Genomic DNA, 20,758 nt, shown 5'->3' with positions numbered 1-20,758 from the left:
GAAATTTCATGAACGATGATCAGGATAGTCAGCTGTTATGAGTGATGAACGAGGAGGATCGATCGGGTCTCGCGAACTTGACACATTGACGGCCGAATGCACGAGTCGCCTCGCAGGAGTGAAGCGCGAGTCTCGACTCGCGCTTTGTCTTCTTCTCCGCGAGTTTTGCTCCGGATGACAAATGTAATTACAATCGGTTAAAAGAATACGCTGGGGTTTGAAAATGGCGCCTGGGCCGAAGCTCTCTAATGTCAACCACGGTCAATGCTTGAAGAATCTTCGACCTTCGCGCTTCTCTCTCTTTCTCTCTCTCTCTCTCTCTCTCTCTGTTTTCACCTCTTTTCTGTGCCTTCATCTTAACCCTTTAACGCCTACTGATAATTATAGTTTTTACTGCAATTATAGTTACAGAAACGCATTTAAGAATCCATAACTTAGTCAAAAAAGGAGATATTTTTGTTTTCTTTGCACCACTGTAAAGATAAATTTTTCTTCTAAAAAATGTTTCATATAGATTGTATGTAGATTCGGTTTAGTCTGTTTTTAACTCAGTTTTAGTGATAACATGGGGCGGCCAGTCCACTTTGACAATAAGAAACTGAAGATGACCGAAGACATCAGGAAGTATTACAACAAGCACATGCCTGTTAAGGAAAACAATAAAAAACGTTGTCAATTGTGCAGCTCTAAAGGGAAACAAAGCAGGACAAAAATAATTTGCAAAACCTGTAAAATTCCCCTCTGCATCTCTCGATGCTTTATGCAATTCCATTTCAGGTAAATAAAAATCACGTTCTGAATATGAGTTTTATGTTTCGAGGAATTTTTCCAACCATTAGGTATGATATGAAATTATTAAAACTAAAAAAAAAATTTAATCGATCAGGCGTATTTTTCGCTTCTGGGGATAGTTTCTGCTTGGAAAGGTAGTTTTTCGTAGATATAAAATTCTGATATTTTTTATGGTTATCACTACTTATAGTCTCAGTTCGAAAAAACTCAAATTTTATTCTTAAAACACTTATAAAAAACTCGGGCGTTAAAGGGTTAACACATACGTTCATAAAAGGAAATCGTAACCTTGTCGGAGTCCTACGGGACGTTTCTACGTCGGGAAGAACGACCGGCTCGTCTCGCGACCGGCCAGGAGGATTTCGATCTCAGTCGCTCCGCTCTCTCCGTTTTCTCAAGCAAATTTCTCTAAATCGAGCATACAAACGGGAATCTTGTCGGCCACGAAGACACCGCGCGTCCTCGAATTCCTATCCGTTCGCATTGCCTTGCACGAGCCGACGGGAATTTTTCCCCGTGTGAACGTGCGTGTTGCGCGCGGGGGTGCTATCAGTGCCGGTCGCCGGTGACCGTCGCGACATTCAACGTGTCAATTAACACGGCCATACAGCGGAGGTCAATATCTGGCATTAAAATTCCAGCCAACGTCACCGCACGCGCGTGTCGAGTACAAGGAAAGGAGGCATCCTCCGGTCGAGAAATTTCGGATTTGCACACGCGCGACTCTTCGCGGCCGCGAGTTTCCCCCGCGAGATCGCTCGACTCTCGCGAGATTTTCGCCGCAAACGCAGCACGTTTCTATCTCTCTTCCTTAGTTTTCCCTGTCGTGAGTTGTGTATGCATGGCGAAACAATTAATATTCCGAGATAGAGAGCTTACTGTGCGAAAGCCGCGGCGACGCGCGAGCGAAACGTCTGGCGCTCAGCAGAGCCCGGATGTTTTCCGTCGCATGATGAGCGATTGATACTTTGCGGCGGACGGCAACTTACCGCGAAAGGACGCGGAAGGACGCGGGTCCCGACGACGACGAGCGCACTCGACCGCGAACGGCATGTGACTGGAGTGTTCGCGCCACCCGCCTTCTCCGCGAAAGGTGCTTCGCAGTTAATATCGACCACCCCGTACGTCCCCCTCCCCTCCTCGGGCGAGAATCGTCTTATACTTTAGAGCGAGCGTAGGCCCGCGAGCACCTTGACAGAGCAAACTCGAGGAATACAGCGGCACCGTCCCTCCCGAGGTGAGACTCTTCGAACAGGCAAAAAAAAAAAGAAAAAACGGAGAAACAACGAAAATGAGAGGAGACGAATATTTTCGCCGACGCCGATCTCGCGATCGTTTCCGGTCGCGTTAATGGCCGCTCTAATCGCTAAGAATCGATAAGAAAAAGAAGCAGGGAGATCGGAGAGCCGCGATGTGAGATATTTCGCTCTCGCGATTTGATGAACAGACTCGAACGGACTCGCTACTTCTTGAGCAACGCGAATCGCTTTTCGAAAGCAACTTTCCCGATCCCAGGAACCGCGAGAAGCGATTTCAAGAGATCGGCCGCGCGTCCTCCTGCGCGAGAGGACCTCGCAGGTCTATTCTACGTTCAGGTAGTAATAACCGAAGGTCTCATCCGAAGAGTTTATAGCCTCGCGCGTGTACAGCCGTGACGCCGAAGGTCCGCCGAAGGTAAACTGTGCCCGTTTATCCAATATTTACAGGACGTCAATCTCTCTCCCCTTTAGGAACTGATTAAGTACTGATTAAGCGCTACATTATTCAAGCCGAGTCAAGCCTCTTGCCGAGCCGGGAACGGCATTTCTGCTCTCGCGATGAGCTCTCTTTTACAAAGCGCACGGTGTGACGAATATGAATGACCCGAGAAGAGAGGCAATTCTTCTATTCTGTTCGGAAGATGCAAGATGCACGCTCAGAATTCTTGCAAAATGCGTTGAAGGAGGAGACAAGATGACCTTGGCGCTCGAATGAGCAGAGCTGCGAAGCAATCTGAAGAAACGTCCCTTTTGCTGATAATGATGAACAAATAACTGCGTGATTTACTTGCAACTGCCTTATCATTTGATTTATTAGAACAAGAGGAACATTTTCCAAGTCGAACGCAAGTGCTACTTTGCAGGCATATATTTTTCTCTCAACACGTCTCACACTTTTCAAGTTGAATGATCTTAAAAACGAATTGTAGAAATCAATTATTTCTAGAATACAATGACCAATTTCAATGAATTGTTTCCTTATTATTAGAGTTGAATTATTCCCCTTCAGGTGAATCTTTTTGCGCCTTTTGACGTGTCCAATTTCTTCGGGTTCTCTCGACTCGACGGTGATGGACAAAAATCCTGATTTTGATCGAAAGGCGAGACGCAGAGGGGGGTTTGTCTCCGTGAGAAGCTACGAATGTATGCCAACGAGCGCGCGCGGTAACACGCGATATTCATGAAACCGCGAATGCCGACTTCGAAAGCCAACCGCCACCGCGGGTATAGCCGGCGCTCGTACTCGCGGGGGCGCGTGATTAGAGGGGAAATTTGAATCGGATTGAATCAAGTCCACGGCGAACAACGTTGGGTCGCGGAGGTAAGAGGGGGAACCACGGTTGATCGATCGATCTCAGCGGGAATATGCCTCGTTCGCGTCGCGGGCCTTATCGCAGCTCATTCGCTATTAGCGCGGTGTGTTGCCCGCATACATCGGCCGCGCGATCCGATCTCAGCAGTTTTACCGTTTCCTCGGAAAAGAAATGTCTCACGTGATGACGACGAAATGCACACTCCCATCCACCGCGATTCGTCGCGAGTTAATCAGTCGCATGGCGATTATTAATATACGGCTACCTACCCCTTCCGTAGGATGGCTGTATCGTTGAAGTCATTAGAGTCGTAATTTATAGTTTCTTATAAAAATACGTACATATAATTTACAACGTAGTAACAAAGATTTAATAAATCACACGTCGAATATGCCGAGTTCGTTGAAAGTCGAAAAATTCGTTTAGAGGCGCTAATACCGAGACTCGTGCGGAAGGGATCAACGCCGCTGAATCGTGTGATCTATGATCGCTGAAATCATGAATCCTTACAGGGAGAAGAGAGGGATCGGGAATTACAAAATTGATGGTCGATCGCAAACGGGACCGCAGACGGGAGGTGAAGCGAGGAGAAGAAAGAGACAGAGACTTTTTCAAGTATGCGGAATATATCGATTCGTTATTCAATGTTTCACTGGAACGTTTCCGGTTGGACGTGTGGAAACTTGTACATGGGTGCTGAAAGAGTGATCTGCATTTTTCTTCTTTTTCAGCGGAGACAAGCGCATGCCGAAGACGAACGTTACGCTGAAGAGAGCTTTACGTGCAAGAAAGCTTGGCGAACATGTTCGTGTATTGTAATTCCATATCATTCTCATACTCGCACATGTCCAAGGCAATCACGCAGCTCTCGCGGACAACTCTGTTGCTATCGTTCAGGTATTTGTTCAATATCTCGTAGCACTCGGGAGTGGCGATAGAGCCCAAGGCCTCCGCGCACTCGTGCCTGACCATCTCGTTCTCGTCCGTGTCCTCCAACGACGCTTGCAGTCCCGGCACAGACGCCTTCCGCTGAAGTTGCCCCAATACGAAGGCCACTTCGTGCTTGAACAAGGCGCTGCCCACTTTCAAACCTTCGTCAAGAAACAAAATTAATTGAATTGATAGATATTCGCACAATAGTTGCACCTCTGACATCTCTAAACTACCTTCAGTGAGGATGAGAATGCTCTCTGTGGTACCCAGATTTCTCAACGAGAACATTGCCCTATATCTATTGAACAGCGATTCACTTTGGTCCAACAGGATCTCCCTCAGGACATCCACATCTGTTATTTCGGCAGGTGGTGCAGGATCAACAGTCCAGTATGAGTTCTTCTGTGAGTCCTCTGTATTACTGTTGGACTCCAACCACCTAAATCGGCTTAATGCCAACTCACAGGTCTCTGCTACTTCAGGTATAGGATCTTTGCTGTATTTTTCTAGTAGTGGAATCACAGTAGGCTCACCAATAGCACCCAATGCCTCTCCTGAAAAAAGGTGAATATTCTTCATTCCCATCATTTGTCTGTATATTAATTGTTTTAGCAAATAACTAGAAAGTTATTAACAAATAAGTTACTAACAAATTTATATAAACACATACCTGCTTCGTGACGTACTATTGGCTCTTGCGACAAATCCTCCAGGACACTGGTTAAGATACTAATGGCTGCAGCATCTTGCATCTGACCCAAACAATAAGCCAACTCATGCTTCAACAATGCAGACTGATCTTTGAAACAAGCATGAATCTGATTTATGGCTGTTGCACCACCAATATCTTTCAATGCGAACAAAGCTTGGAATCGTTCTGTGAGAGGTTTAGCAGAATCATTCAGAACACTGCCTATGGTTAAAATATCATCCTCACTTGCTGGCGCCATTGTCAGTAGAAAATGAGTTTATTACTATCTGCCTTGTTCTATCAAGAAAACCTGAAATAAATAAATAATATATATTACTGAAGTAGAGTGAAGGAGAGAGAGAGAGAGAAAGAGAGAGAGAGAGAGAGAGAGAGAGAGAAAGAGAGAAAGAGAGAGAGAGAGAGAGAGAAAGTTAGCATTAGTTAATATCAGTATATGGACGAAAAACATTGAGTAAATAATTTGATAAATAACCTATCGATTCGACTGAAACTTTTAATCAGGTGATTTTTGGTCCTAACGTCATGTGTAAAGTGGGTATAACGTGATAAATCCTCTAACAATATATCAATCACGTAGCAGGAAAATTACTTATCCCAACACTCATTTAATGAATTAATTCATTCATTCAATATATGGCTCTGAGCAGAGTTATTACACTCCTTCTACGCTAATCACAAGGATTTGGGACATAAAAGAGAAACAGGGCAACGCGTACGCAGTCCCTAAGATCAAAAATATGCGTAGTTGCAGGAACCACACCCAATCGCCACGGTGACGAACAAAAGATTCTCATTTAATGAAGAAGTGTTTGAGAAAATTACCACGTGTGACATCGACACGACACGTCAAATTTAATGAACAGTGCATAGAGGAAAGAGGATTCATATAGAATGCTAAGTTCTATAAGAGCACTATGTACGCATCGAAATTTTAGTGCCATCTTATGAGGTAAAGCCTGAACTAGTAAATCTCCACCTTGTTGATGCCTCCACTTCTTATTAATATGTCGCATTTGTTGTTGAGTTGTACCACTATCTCGATTCTTCAATATGACTACGTTTACACGGCTTCTAACTTCGACTTAATAACACTAATATTATAACTCCTACTTAAGGTGAGTTGCGTTTACACATTTACGCTTATCTATTTGAAATAACTTAACAACTTTCGAGTGAGTCAAGGATTTCCATTAGTACCAATATAAAAGGACGAAAAATTAAATGATTGTGATTGTAATCTGAATATAAAAGAATTAGAATATAAAAAGAATAGTATGTAAATAAGTCAACAAATAAAGTGAACTTTTAGGTTATATTATGAATTTGAAAATTATAAAATACGTATATATTTATATAGTAAAATTTATATAATAAAATATAATATTTAACTAAAAATGAAATTAAAATTTTAGGTTATCAATTTTGGAAAAAATTAATCATGGAAAATATGGAAAGCGTACGCTCATTTGTTGCTATATATTTGAAAATAGTAGAAAATATGACGATGCAATATATATTATATGTACGAAATATTTTGATAAACGGCGAAAGCGTCAGAAACAAATTATATTACAACATTTGTTGAATTTAACACCACCAAATCATTTGCTTGATCTCGGACCCGTATTACAATTTTCACAACATACGTCATATTTACACTGCGTCCGTTTACACGTCTTCTTTACTGAAGTTACGTCGAAGTTAGATTTAAAAATATATACCAATCAGATGCAAGAGCTCATTTAGCGCTCAGTGAGCGGTTGTAGTACTGAATGCACCCAATGGCTGCGTTCAGCAGAACAAAGTGATCAGCGAGCGCTTAGTGATTCTCGCTCCTGATTGGTAAATACTTCTGGATCTATAAAGAATCTAAAAGAATGCTCCAATCACAGACAATAATCACTAAGCGCTCACTGATCATTTTATTCTACTGAACGCAGCCAATGTAATAACTTCGTCGTAAAGGAGCGTTTACACGGCATCTAACATCAGTAGTTATAATATCGATGTTATAACTTTGGCGTAAACTTTGGGCTGTGTAAACGTAGTCTATATGACAGCGATTTAAGGGTTACAGGAGCTATACTAGAGACTTCTCGCGGAGATCCGCGAACTAGGCAAAATTATATTGCAAATTATGAACAAAATACGAAGAGAATCAACTTATATGTATGATATTTGTAATCAGGAGAAACGTCCGCATGCTCGTACAAAGCGCTTTTTTGGAAAAAAGGTCTAAATAAAAATCGAATAAAAATTTTGAATGAAAGTGCATCCTGCGGTGCAACACGAACCTATATTTCCATTTATTACAAATTTTCAAGAACCTAAATGCAAAATCGGGCTCTGTACTGACCTAGATACTAATATAAGGAAGATGCCTATGTAAGTCTGATAAGCAAATATGATGTCTGCGTAGCAAAATATGCTTTGGTACAGATAACACGGAAAGTGTAGCCCAGCTGCACTATGGTGCAGTCTATATGACCTAACCTTTTTGCCTTGCGTTCGCGCGAGCAATGCATTAGTATTAGCGTATATATGAGCAGTGCATAAGTATATCGTGTGTATGTGTATGAATACCTTCCAGCTTCCACTTTAAAACATAAGGACCCATATTCAGAACATGCTTATAACTATGTTAGTGCGCTGTTAACTAATCAGAAGGCATATTGCGTAGCTTTTCATTGGTAAACAGCGCGCTGACATATTACAAGCGTGTTCTAAATATGGGCCAAAATATTTTGCCACGTTGACGATATATGTAACCACCAAATTGGATATGGAATATTCCTTGAACTATTATCGAGGTCTCTACAGAGCCAGATTTTGCATTCCAGCTGTCCATAATTTATGAAAAATAAATGAAGCGTCCGCCGTACCAAGCATCGCAGCGAATCACTCGAAAAATTATTTACGAGATGCAAAATATCGTCTTGTTGACGATTCGTATAATTGCCAAACTGTTATAGCATCTTCCTTGAACTATCCCTGAGGACTCTACAAAGCCAGATTTTGCAATCCGGCCGTCAAAAATTTATAATATATAAATAAAGCATCAGCCGTAGCAGAAGTTGCAGCGAGTCAGGTGGAATATCATTTTACAAGAAGCAATATTTTGCCTTGTTGAATATATGTTGTAATATATGCCAATGAACTTGTTATAGCATCTTCCTATAACTATTCCCGAGATCTCTACAGAGTTAGATTATACAAATAGGCCGTCAACAATTTATTATACATAAATAAAGCGTCAGCTGTACCAAATATCGCAGCCAGTCAGGCGGAATACAATTTTACAAGAACAGATATATTGGCTCGTTGACAATATATATATAACCGTCAAATTATTATGGTATCTTCCTTGAACTATCCCCGAGAAACCTACAGAGCCAGATTTTGCAATCCGGCCGTCAAAAATTTATCATACATTAATAAAGCATTCGCCGTACCAAGCGTCGCTGCGAGTCACTCAAAATATCATTTTACGAGATGCAATATTTCGTCTCTGACGATACATATTATTACCAAATTGTTGCAGCATCTTCTTCGTACTATTCCCGAGATCGGTACAAAGCCGGATTTTGCAGTCCGGTCGTCAAAAATTTATAATATATAAATAAAGTGTCCGTCGTACCAGGCGTTGGAGCGAATCAGTCGAAAAATCATTGTAGGAGATGCAAAATTTCACCTTGTTGACGATATGTTTCACCGCCAAATTGTTACAGCATCTTCTTTGAACTACCCCCGAGAAACCTACAAAACCAGATTTTGCAGTGAGGCCGTGAAAAATGTATCATAAATAAATAAAGATGTATATGAAGCGTCGGAACGGATCACGTACAATACTATTTTACAAAATGAGATATATTATTTCACTGATGTAATATATCATCAACATATTGTTATAGCATATCTCTAAAACTATTCCTAAGATCCTCACAAAGCCAGATTTTGCAATCCGGCCGTCAAAAATTTATCATATATTATATAATAAAGCTTGCGTCGTACGAAACATCGCGCGTGTAAGGTCCTCAGGGATAGTTCAAGGAAGATGCTGTAACAGTTTAGCAATTATACGTATCGTCAACGAGGCGAAATTTTGCATCTTGTAAAATAATTTTTGGAGTGATTCGCTGCGATGCTTGGTACGGCGGACGCTTCATTTATTTTTCATAAATTTTGGATGGCCGGATTGCAAAATCTGGCTTTGTGGGGATCTCGGGAATAATAAAAGGAATATGCTATAATAATTTGGCGGTGATGTATAACGTCAGCTGACAAAATAGGTCAATTTTTAAAATGGTATTGCACGTAAGTCGCTGCGACAGGCTCACTCGCCCAAAAGCCTGGAAAGTATTTTCTCGCCGTGTATTGGCCGGCGAAATGCCCGAGTGAGACAAGACAAGGACAGCGCGATCGATTGTTCGTCCTTGTCAAACTGACTTGACCCAACCTTCCTGCTCTTGCGCTCGTCCGCACATGTTGGTTCGCGACCTCGCCGCACGAGGCCTCCAAAGTCAACGCTGGATTTGTCTCTAGCTCCTGTAGACCCTTAAATGATATCTTTAAGACGGTAATGACAGTAATGCGAGAACAAGAGGAAGCTTCTTTGGCTTCATAATGAATCATATTGCCCGCAAAATAAATATTGCAGTAGGACAAACTATAATGCGATTTGAGTAAAATATTTACACATCCCTAATCTTTTTGAGAGGTGCTTCCTGAAAGCTAATGACAACTGTATTATGTAACTTTTGTGACACAAAAGTTAATAACTTTTTGTTCCAGGTAATCTTCTCACAAAAGCCAGTTAAATTTTACAAATATTTTGTCATTCTAGAAAACATGGAGTCACGTAAGAGTAGTGATGCAGCTTTGAATGCATACACAATATTAAAATCATGTGCTTCGACAAGTGATGAAGGTACATGTAAACATATTGGTATCTGGCTGCACAAAAATTAAACTATGGACGCTGCACTTTTTATTTGAAGTATTTAGATGATTTATGCATCTCCACATATAATGTTACACACATTAGCGTGATTTTTGTTGCTGAATTTTGGACTATTGCTGAGTGGTTGTCAGATAATTTGATTAATAAGTTGAATTGCATTAAATAGACTAAACTGCATCATGAGAAACGCAGTATAAAAATGTATGAACAGTAGTAATAATGAACACTTTGAATTTAGCTGAAAAGTTACGAAACCTTCAGGAGGAGAAGCATTCAAAATTAACAATTGGAGCATTTTTTGAATTTATGAGAACTGCATATCAAGTTAATGACAGTTTTAAAGATGTGGCCACCATACTTAATGCAAATAGTGAAATTGACTGGCACGAATTGGCAAAGATCAATTTAGATGTTGAAACACATCAAGATAATAAAATACACAGCAATAATTGTGGCATTAGTACACAAGAACAAAACAAAGATAATATTCTTGTACAAGATATATCACTGCAAACAACAAGTAACAATTTAACGAGTCCGTGTACATCTGAAAGTATATTAAGCTCACAGTTTTCAGCAACATCTAGTAATACCAATATTTATGAGATATCTGATAAGGATGATTCTATGCAAAAATCTAATGACATGGAAAATTCTTTAAACGAATGTGTAAAAACTGAGAATAGTGTTAAAGAGGGAAGATGTTTGTCAGAAAGTCAAGTTGGCAATGAAGGAGAAAAAAACTTACAATTTAAAGAGCATACAGAAGAAAATGAGTGTGGTTTAGCGAAAGTCATGAAAGAAAATTTGAGGGATATCTTACATGAAGGACTGTTAGATTCAGTGTTGCCGTACATGCTTCCGAAATCTTCGTTGTCGCAGCCTATTATTAAAAGATCCACTGTTACTGCAGATGCTAAAAAAAGTGCTTCAGTAGGTAACGTAGTCGAAAACAAATCTGCAACTTTAACTCACAAGGAGAAAGATAAGGAAAAAAATAGGACAAATAAAAAATCCCTGGAGTACGTATTTAAAAAATTACATGGTACCTATTATCGTAATAATAACAAAATTTCTATCTATCATGGTTTAGGAATGAGGTGGAAATTCACGTATGCGACGAAGACAAAAACATCAGAAAAAACTTCCGTTGTCCGCAGAAGCTTCTTGTGCAAAAAATGTGTTACTTTGCTGATGTAACAGCAGGACAGAAACTCGACGAGATAGACATATCAGTACATTGTGATGTTATTATTTTCGACTGGCTGATGAGATGGGTGAAAAAGGATATTATAAAGAAATCCGAATGGCCGGTTTTGGAGGCCAATAATGTCATTCCAATTATGGTATCTGCATGTTTCCTACAAATGGAGCCACTGCTGGAAAATTGTCTTCAATATTGCCACGACAATATGTCAGAAATTTTGAAGACGTCAACGATCCTATCGTGTCTAGATGATAATCTTCTCACAAGGTATATACAGAGTGGGGGTTATAAGTTTACAACCCGAAGTGTGAAGGTAGATTGGGTTAAAACAAACATAAAAGTCCCATACCGTTTTACGAGATTCGCAATAATTATCGAGTTATTAATGACAGAAATCTGAAGAGTGGAAGCGCGCTGGCATAGATGATTGAAGAAGCGTTGCAGCTGCTTAAGCCGCAGCGCGGCCCAGTTGATCCAGCAACTGTTGCCGGTGCGCGGCGAGAGGAAAGACAATGCGCTGCTATTCGTTGTTTTATCTCGCCGGACCTACGCACAGTGGGAAATTTCGCTCACTTTTTGGACAAAAATCTTGTTAGAGCTCAATTCTTCATGAAACTGAATGATTTTTTTTTTTAAATATTCGTAAAGACTTATACTTTAAGCTGGTACTGCGGAAATTTAGTTATCGTTAAACCTACATTAAAGAAAGATGATCAAATGCGAGTAAACCTAAAACTCATATATCAACCATATACTCTTAAATATTTAAAACGTAGAACCTTTAGCCTTAAACTCTTAGAAGTCTTCTACAATAAGCAATTAGTAAAAAACCGTAAGCAAATTGACCAACCACAGTCGATAATTTAAAAAAATAATCGAATATGATTCGTCAATTTGCTTACGGCTTTTGACTAATTGCTTATTGTATAAGGTCTCTTAAACCCTCAAAACTCTTTAACCCTAAGCCCTTAAACTTAAATTCTTCAACCCTAAACCCTTAAACCTTATACACTAAACTCTTAACCTCTTAACTTTTAAACTTAAATCTCTGAAGCCCTAAATCTTTAAGTCTAACTTATAAAACTCTGTTTTGCATGGAAGATTTTCCATCTACTTTGACCGTCGAATTGATTTCCACTATTATTAACCAAAGATTTAAGGATTTAAGGGCTTAAAAATTTTTTGGGTATAAAAATTTAGGGTTTAAGGGTTTAGGGTTGAAGAGTTTAAGTTTAAGGGCTTAGGGTTAAAGCGTTTTGGGTTTAAGAGTTTAAGGCTAAAGGTTCTACATTTTAAATATTTAAGAGTATATGGTTGATATATGAGTTTTAGATTTATTCGCATTTGATCATCTTTCTTTAATGTAGGTTTAACGATAACTAAATTTCCGCAGTACCAGCTTAAAGTATAAGTCTTTACGAGTATTTAAAAAAAAAAATCATTCAATTTCATGAAGAATTGAGCTCTAACAAGATTTTTGTCCAAAAAGTGAGCAAAATTTCCCACTGTGCTACGTCTCGCCGCACGCCGCGAACAGTTGCTTGGTCGAGTGGACCGCACTGTGGCTTGAGTAGCTGCAACGCTTCTCCAATCATCTATGTCGGCGCGCTCCCATTCCTCAGATTTCTGTCATTAATAACTCGATAATTATTGCGAATCTCGCAAAACGGTATGGGACTTTTATGTTTATCTTAACCCAATCTACCTTCACATTTCGGGTTGTAAACTTATAACCCCCCATTCTGTATATTGCCAGAATTACTTATTATACTAACAAGCAACAAAAATCTCCATCTCATCGTACTTTTATTGAATATCGTCATCATATAAACAGGTTGGCCGAATTATTCTCCAATGAGGACGTTGAAATGTTAAAGGACAAAAAGGACAAAATTCAGAGCCGTCTGTTTTGTAAATTAATCATATCGCTGGTGGAAATCACTCCGGATAATATAAAGGGCCATTACAGTTCACTGGCCACGTTATTTAAATGCGGCAAGTGCAGCAAAAACGTCGTGCAATCGATTTCCGATTTTGTACCTTGTGTCCCGAGCGCGATGAAGATCGATAACAAGGGTGCCATCCACAGCAAGCATGTAAGGTACGCGAATAATGTAGCACAAGTATTATCATTATTTCTAATGTAATATGTATATAAATATTTAATGTAACAAGATTATCATTACCTGAGAGATACAGAAACTACATCGAGTATCATTCCGCAGGGACTTGACATGGACGCTGAACGACTACATCGTCAGCCTGCGGTCGGAATTGCGCTCTTGGCGCAAGGTCTATTGGAGATTATGGGGCGACTGCCACTTCTTGTTCTGCCAACAATGCAACATGTACTTCCCGATATATCAGATCGATTGGTGCTGCTATCATCCGGAACCCGCGCAGTTCTTCGTAAACGAGCAACAAAGACCTACGCCCTTTCCGTTGGGAAGATACCCGTGTTGCAGTCAACGTGCTTACAGATTTGAAGCCTTGCCAAATCAAGGAGGATGCAGATACAAAGTTGGTATCAGGATTACATATGAAATTATCATATAAAACAGAATTCGCTCTTGTATATATCTGTCATACATTTAAGAAAAAAAAGAAGATATATAAACGTGGAAACATGCAAAAAATGTAAAAATATTGTGGTTTGTCTGTGATCCTGTCTGTACATGATTTTATATCTTCCTTTCTTTTTCTAGGAGCACCTGCCGGATATAAGAAGCGAGAAGGAATTAAATATACTGAACATATTGACAGCGCATAGAGAAATAATAACTATCGAGCCGCCTCAACTCTTCTTCCCAGAAAAGATCACGCGACTGGTGACACGCGACCCGTCTCTCCGGCCGGGCAAGTTGGTGTGCAAGGATGTGATGTGGTGGAACGGTATCGAGCTCGTGCCACAGAGACCGAAACTCGGTCTACTCGGTCAGTCGTTGTCTGTCATATGAAATAATTAAAATACCGTACAGTTAAAAAAAATTGTTAAAGCTTTGGTAGTTCATTTAATATCATCTGTGTATGATATGCCTTCATGTCTTAAACATAGAAAAAAGATTATTCATTGTAACGTTGGAATATTTCACATGAGTAGGAAGAATTTGGGGTGGCTCGGGATTTCGTCGATCGCTCCAACCACAAGACTCGCAAAGGTCCTTGCAAAAGTTTCGTCGGCAGATTTCTGTGACCACCGACCTCTCTTCTCCCGCCTCTTCAACCACGGACAGCGAAGACGACGACGGAGGGACCGCGTGCGAGGACAGTAGCGTGGACGAAGAGTCTTATTATAGCGAGGAATCAAATGTCCTGTCCACATTACAATCGGCAAGAAAGGCGAAACATCTGAATAGTCGCAAGTAGGTCGTTACAAGATATCTTCGTTCATCCGCGCGCGGTATTTCTAACACGTTCACACATCGTCCAGGAGCAACGGCAGATGTTGGAGCGGTAATTTGAACGTAAGGCACAATCAGGACAATCAGAGAGACTTTGAGGAGAGAGCCGCAGTGCAAATGATAGCGCTCCTAACGAAACGGACGCTCACGGAGAGCTCGCTCATGAGATCTTGCAGCAAGCAGCATCACGGTTATAAAACAAAGCAGCCGATCGGTAGGTTCTTCTCGGATAATGCGTGATGGTCGAGATAAAGGTCTCAATAGTCGGACATTTGACGAGGCGAAGTCCAGATTGCTCATTCAGATTCTGGATGAGAGCACACGATGTTTCATGTGTCTTAATAATATATTATTATTATGTATATTATATTAATTATATCGTATTGCTCGAAGATTGAAGTAGCAATTTATTAGTATGCAAAGAATTAGTATATAAAAGTTGTTACATTTCAGAAATATTTATTTTTTTTAATTATGAATGAAAACATTAATTCAAAGAAATCTGAGATACTTCTTCCGATATAGCTATAGCTTCCCAATCAAATATCCGGACATAATCATTATACATACAGAATTATTCATCGACAGTTCTATACGCATAATTATAATTTATTTATAAATACGTTTTAGAAGATAGTTGCATGTGACTTTTCATAATTTTCTAATTAGCTCACAACTGATTTAATCAACATATAAAATACGACACATCACACAAACTAATACAATTGTATTACAATATACAATTGTATCCATAACATAAATAATAATAAAAGTTGGAGTTAAAAGTTAATATCATGATCATAAATAAAACGAAGTTATTTGAGATTAAGAATTACGAGGTTTTGCATGTGCTCGGGTATAGGAGTATGTCCGACAATCGGTACTTTTACTTACTCGATGACGTCTTTCTATCGAATCGAGTGTTATGTTGATTAAAATATTTATCATAAAAGAAATTAACATTTTGTACTTGGCACAGGTGGGACATACGTAAAATTAGAAGCTGAGTTTCGTGAACAGTTATCACAATCCTTAAAGTACAAGAATCATCTGACCGGCAAGACTCGTATTAAATCGAACAAATTGTAATTTATAAATATGGATTTGTACCATATGTGTATAGTACTACACGTATGTGCCGTATATATGTATGACGTGTACACCGTGTAGACCGTATATATGTATGACGTGTACATGGTATGTACACGTCATACATCTTATTAAAAATACATCTGGAAACTGATATACAATTAAAATTATATCAAATTATATTTTATTAAATTGTATCTAGGAAATTTTGATATTTATTATACGAATTAAAAAGATAGACTGTTATTCGTGATATCATGTATGACGTTTAATAGTAATCTAACGGGCAGGTAATCTAAATCTGCATAGAATAGGTTTAACTGAAAAAATTAAATAAATAATATATGTATGAAGATTGATAAATTATACAAAAAATATTTGTGCAAGATAAAATATGGATATGATCATATTGTTATCTAAAACGATATTCATTGCCGAATCTTATATGTAGGAATCTTATCCATAGCCAATGAAACGATTTGCACAAACTTTGAAACTTGAGACGATTTTAAACATAAGATCGACTATGAATATTGTTGTGCCCGCGCAACATTGTTTTTGATTTATCGAATATGAATATCGAATTTATTGAATATGAATATCAGATGTGAATTCTAAGAATCTTCGCGTTTCTTACGTGGAATTCGTGGAATTGCTTGCAACGTGCTGATTAATTAATAAGTCGCTCCTATCTAGCAATTGATTCAATTCAGCTTCTGTGAAAACTGCAAGAATAATTCACCTTTTGATCACAGCGAATTCATTATATATTATTATTCATTATATTATATGTATATTATAAAGATTTTACCTTCCTTCTCAGATGTAACAATTTCATATTCTTTGTCCTCCAACAATTGTTTTAGCTGTAACAGCGTACTTATGCTGAATTGTTGTACATCCGAATATTTCGAAATAACCATTTTCTCTAAAATACGTTTGCTTTCAGAGCGGTTTATAATCGCTTCATCGATCGTGCCTTTGGTGCACAGTTTGTAAATAACCACAGGTTTTGTTTGTCCTATTCTGTGGCATCGTGCCATAGCTTGTATATCCACTTGTGGATTCTGTAATCATTTAAGAGATTTTTAAAGAGCAAGTACGAACGAAACGTCCACATCAAGGCGCACGGAAATAAAATGGTTCAACTCACCCAATCGCTGTCATATATAATAACTGTATCGGCAGCTGCTAGATTCAATCCAATCCCACCAGCTCTAATCGATATAAGAAATAAGAATATATCTTTGTTATTGTTGAAATTATCAATGTTCCGCTTTCTCAATTCGATATTGTCGTTGCCATCTAGTCTGAGGTATTTATAATCTCGTAACGAAAGATAATCTTCAATTATATCTAAAATCATAGTCATTGTCGAGAACAATAGAACTTTGTGTCCCTGTGCCTTAAGCTTTGCCAGCATTGCGTCTAATACTAAAAGTTTGCCGGAGGATTTGATCAAATCGTCATCGACTTTTGGCAAACCAATTGAATCCAACGGACATTGAATTAAGTATGGATGGTTTACGATCTTTTTGTACATTATCACTGAAATGATAAATAAAAGCAAGTAAATTAACGTCAAGTGTGGATCATGTGAACGGTATGATAATGCAAGTTACACTTACTCCTATGTTTAAAATGAATATTGATGAGAAAATCTCGATTGCGATCTGTGACGTCAGTGTACTGTTTCCATTCTGATAGATCTTTTTCATACTCAGCATCTTCTGCAGTCAATTTCATTTCGTTATTACTATTCGAAGTTTCCGCACATGTAAACGATTTGCTTTCAATTTTGTTTTCAAAATTGTTCTCAGGAGATCCGTATTTACTTCTTAGGAAACATCGTCTTTTAGGTCTTTTACCATCAATTGAAGGTAAAATTAAATCCGGTTGTTTGATTTTACTCAATATTTCTATGTTACGATTTAAAACTGCCGAATATAAATTATGTTGAAGTTCCGTAAGCGGTGCGTAAACAATCAATTCCTTCTTAGGAGGAACTTCCAGACAAACATCAGATTTTAATCGTCTTAACATGAACGGTTTTAATATTTCACGTAATGAGAATAAGACTCGTTTCTCTTCTTCCTGCTTCAAAAATTTTTCGGTACCATCCTGTTGTACAAATTCCCTCGCATCAAACCATGATTCAAATACAGCTAAATCATCAAAGATTTCTGGTAGCAGAAAGTTTAAAAGAGACCACAGCTCGGCTAAATTGTTCTGAAGCGGAGTTCCAGTTAACAGTAGTCTATTCATAGAATTTATTGATTTCAAAGCTCTAAAAATTAAAAATGTATGATTACAATTCTAGAAAATGTATTCATATAATAAAAGTTGATGTAAAGCTGCATAACTGAAAGAGCTATTTACCAACCAAGACACTTATATCTATGAAATAGGATATTCAAGCTATTATTATTGAACTTGTTATTACTAAATTTAATATTAATTTTAGAAACAATAAAGACATAACTTCTATGATATTGGTTTTCATGAAATGTGTCTTATTTTGGAAATAATTCCTGTTATCAGTAACTTATTTTTAATTAGCATAATAAGTTTTTAATGTCAATATACTTGAGCAAGAAACACTTATGATTCTTGACTCTTTGTCCTTCGTCTATTATAATATATCTCCACACATATTTCTGAAGGAATTTAACATCTTGCATAGGTACTTCATAAGTAGTTAGTACAACAGGTAGAGTTTTGTAGCTTTCAACTGTATGTTTCTTGTTAATTATAGAATATATATCTTCTCGTGTAGCTTTTGGTCCATGTAATAGCACAACTGGGATAGCAGGAGCAAATCTTTCAAATTCTGACATCCAATTTGGTATAGTTGAAAGAGGTGCAATTATTAAATAAGGTCCATTTTGTTGCTTTTCTATAAGATGACATAATAAAGCAATCACTTGTACTGTTTTTCCCAGACCCATCTCATCAGCTAAAATTCCGTTTATGCCATTCTCATAAAGTACTTTCAACCATTGTAAACCCTTTTGCTGATAATCATATAATTCTCCATGAAAATATTTCAGTATAATATTGACATCATTTGTAAATTTTTTCTCCTCACTGTCTGACTCCATATGCAACTCCTCTTCTATTTCTTCTGTACTTAAATTCAATTTGTTTTCAACTCGTGTTTGCATTTGTACCTATAAATAAGTACAATATAAATATAAAAATTTATCAAACTTAAATTGATTGTGATATTTGAATTTTATTATGCATCAATTATAACAAAAACTTAAATTTTTTGTTACTCACATCTGCAGATAGATATTTTTTTATGTCATATTTTAGTATATCAGTTCTTTTCTTTGATGGTTTCTTATTTTCATTAACAACTCTTTTTTTCCTTTTATTTTTATTCTTTTCTTCTGCCGCAGATGTCTCAATTTTTGTCAGAATATAGGAGGAATAAAATTTACTTTTACTCAATAAATGCATAAGTCGTTTATATCTCTGCTCATTAATTTCCTCTTTAAGTTTGTCTTCAACTAGTTGTTGTTCTAAATCAATTTTCTTTCTTTTTCTTGATTCTACTAATTTTTCTTTTACTACTAATGGTGCATTCTTAAATTTGACGTCATTAGCAATTAGTACATCTTGAACAAAACAGGACAATATACTGTATTAGACAATACAAAAAAAATGTATATATATGTTATCAGGTAGACAAGAAATATAGTATATATATGAAGTATTTCAAAACTGTTTTTAAATTTATCTTTTATTATCAAACACTTCAAGTATCATTATATTGAAAGAAAATAAACAAACTGTCCTCTATTTATTCTGTATTAAAATAAATTCTCTCAAGTCTTTATATTACAGACTACCGCGTATACTTCAATTCTTAGTCGATTACAAAACATTACTCAAAATATTCTCCACGTGCAAGAAAAATAGTTAATTATCAAATCCGGTATCATTGTCAAGTCCAGTTATACGGCGAGAACCAGCTAAATGCGACAATAAAAGGAAACAAAAGCTAACTTTTTGTTATTTGTAATGCCTTTAATGTCTCAGGAATAACCTTCTTCTTTGGTATTAATATGTAATATCGACTTACCCGCGATCGGCGAGGACCCATCTTCAGGTCCAGAACCAGTACACGTTAATTTTGATAAATCTGTGTTATTTGGATTAGAATTGGTATGACCGTTATCTTCCATTTTGATTATTATGAGCACAGCTCTGAAACAGCTGGACGAAATATCACGTGCTTTATTCGCTTTTGTTCAGAGCTTTTTTATATGCTCACTCGTACATACTTCGTTACTTGACGCTCTCCAAGAATTAAATCGATGAACACACAGATATAGTGCCGCCAAAAATAAACAGGCCGAAAACTGTTGAAATCGAAACTTACACCAGTGCTTTTCACTTGCACTTTTTTACAGGCACTTTCTCTAGGCTTTAGTATTTTCTCTCTATAATCAACAGTGGCCATTTTCCAGCAAGAAACGCTGTTACAAAAAAATATTTTATTGGCTATGCATTATCTAAAAAGATGTTGTAGATAATATATAGCCAGTAAAACACTAGTGTGTAACACTATGACTATGTTTACACGTCTTCTAACTTCAACTTAGTAACTACCGTAGTTAGTGCAATCTCGAATCCGATTAGAGTATATTTTTAGATCTAAAAGAATATACCAATCGAATATCAAAGAATTCATTAACTACGGTTGTTACTAATCCGAATTAACCTTGCCGTATAAACGTAGTAAGTGTTTCTTAGTTGGAAAACGCTCATTACATACCAGAGAGAAACCTGAAAGCGGCCAATACCAATACGGCATTTTCTGCGACACTAAAGCCAGCGGCACACGGTGCTTGTTTTCGTGCTGGATTGCTTGCTGGATAAAAATACTGCGTTCTGATTGGTACATTTCCGAAGATGGATGGAAATGCACCAATCAGAACGCAATATTTTCATCCAGCAAGCAATCCAGCACGAAAACAAGCATCGTGTGCCGCTGGCTTAACTTTCTGCACTGGGAAAGGACGCCATCTGCATCCATTTTGAGAGGGGAACTACGATGCTACATCTACTTTCAAGCGGTTTA

At 37.9% G+C, this 20,758-nt stretch overlaps 4 protein-coding genes across 8 annotated transcripts in view; 1 reads left to right on the top strand and 3 right to left on the bottom strand.

Moving 5' to 3' along the window:
- LOC105185536 (uncharacterized) overlaps positions 1-2,336 on the bottom strand; it is a 41,809-nt gene extending 39,473 nt beyond the window's left edge. Inside the window, exon 1 of one of the 3 annotated variants that reach the window (XM_025300485.1) lies at positions 1,672-2,336. The gene's annotated coding sequence lies outside the window, so the exon portion shown is untranslated. The remainder of the gene's footprint in view (positions 1-1,671) is intronic. The other 2 variants (XM_025300486.1, XM_019842509.2) reach the window with 2 other exon arrangements.
- A 1,644-nt stretch (positions 2,337-3,980) lies between these two features.
- On the bottom strand, positions 3,981-5,914 carry nero (deoxyhypusine hydroxylase nero). 2 transcript variants are annotated; one of them, XM_011145116.3, is made up of 4 exons: positions 5,832-5,914; positions 4,968-5,298; positions 4,531-4,851; positions 3,981-4,455 (listed from the first exon to the last, which is right to left on the bottom strand). In XM_011145116.3, the coding sequence occupies exons 2-4, from the start codon at positions 5,245-5,247 to the stop codon at positions 4,142-4,144; spliced, it is 915 nt and encodes a 304-aa protein (XP_011143418.1). In that variant the 5' UTR covers positions 5,248-5,298; positions 5,832-5,914; the 3' UTR covers positions 3,981-4,141. The 2 variants fall into 2 exon arrangements, with proteins under 2 accessions (XP_011143418.1, XP_011143417.1); XM_011145115.3 differs by having other exon boundaries at positions 5,482-5,869.
- Positions 5,915-9,303: 3,389 nt separating this feature from the next.
- Positions 9,304-15,720, top strand: LOC105185533 (uncharacterized protein KIAA1841 homolog). 2 transcript variants are annotated; one of them, XM_019842513.2, is made up of 10 exons: positions 9,304-9,585; positions 9,853-9,936; positions 10,208-10,991; positions 11,063-11,443; positions 13,011-13,277; positions 13,402-13,696; positions 13,882-14,110; positions 14,277-14,538; positions 14,607-14,791; positions 15,557-15,720. In XM_019842513.2, the coding sequence occupies exons 2-10, from the start codon at positions 9,858-9,860 to the stop codon at positions 15,664-15,666; spliced, it is 2,592 nt and encodes an 863-aa protein (XP_019698072.1). In that variant the 5' UTR covers positions 9,304-9,585; positions 9,853-9,857; the 3' UTR covers positions 15,667-15,720. The 2 variants fall into 2 exon arrangements, with proteins under 2 accessions (XP_019698072.1, XP_019698071.1); XM_019842512.2 differs by having other exon boundaries at positions 9,304-9,726; positions 9,801-9,936.
- Positions 14,965-20,049, bottom strand: LOC105185532 (lymphoid-specific helicase). The gene is made up of 8 exons (XM_011145118.3): positions 19,757-20,049; positions 18,949-19,289; positions 18,253-18,836; positions 17,295-17,953; positions 16,820-17,214; positions 16,478-16,733; positions 16,304-16,391; positions 14,965-15,986 (listed from the first exon to the last, which is right to left on the bottom strand). The coding sequence occupies exons 1-8, from the start codon at positions 19,857-19,859 to the stop codon at positions 15,983-15,985; spliced, it is 2,430 nt and encodes an 809-aa protein (XP_011143420.1). The 5' UTR covers positions 19,860-20,049; the 3' UTR covers positions 14,965-15,982.
- Positions 20,050-20,758: the final 709 nt, after the last annotated feature.

This window comes from Harpegnathos saltator, unplaced genomic scaffold (genome assembly GCF_003227715.2).
Source record: "Harpegnathos saltator strain DR-91 unplaced genomic scaffold, Hsal_v8.6 scaffold37, whole genome shotgun sequence".
Lineage (NCBI taxonomy): Eukaryota > Metazoa > Arthropoda > Insecta > Hymenoptera > Formicidae > Harpegnathos > Harpegnathos saltator.
The sequence above is the reverse complement of the archived record's forward strand: the minus strand, read 5'-3'. Positions and strand labels throughout refer to the sequence as shown.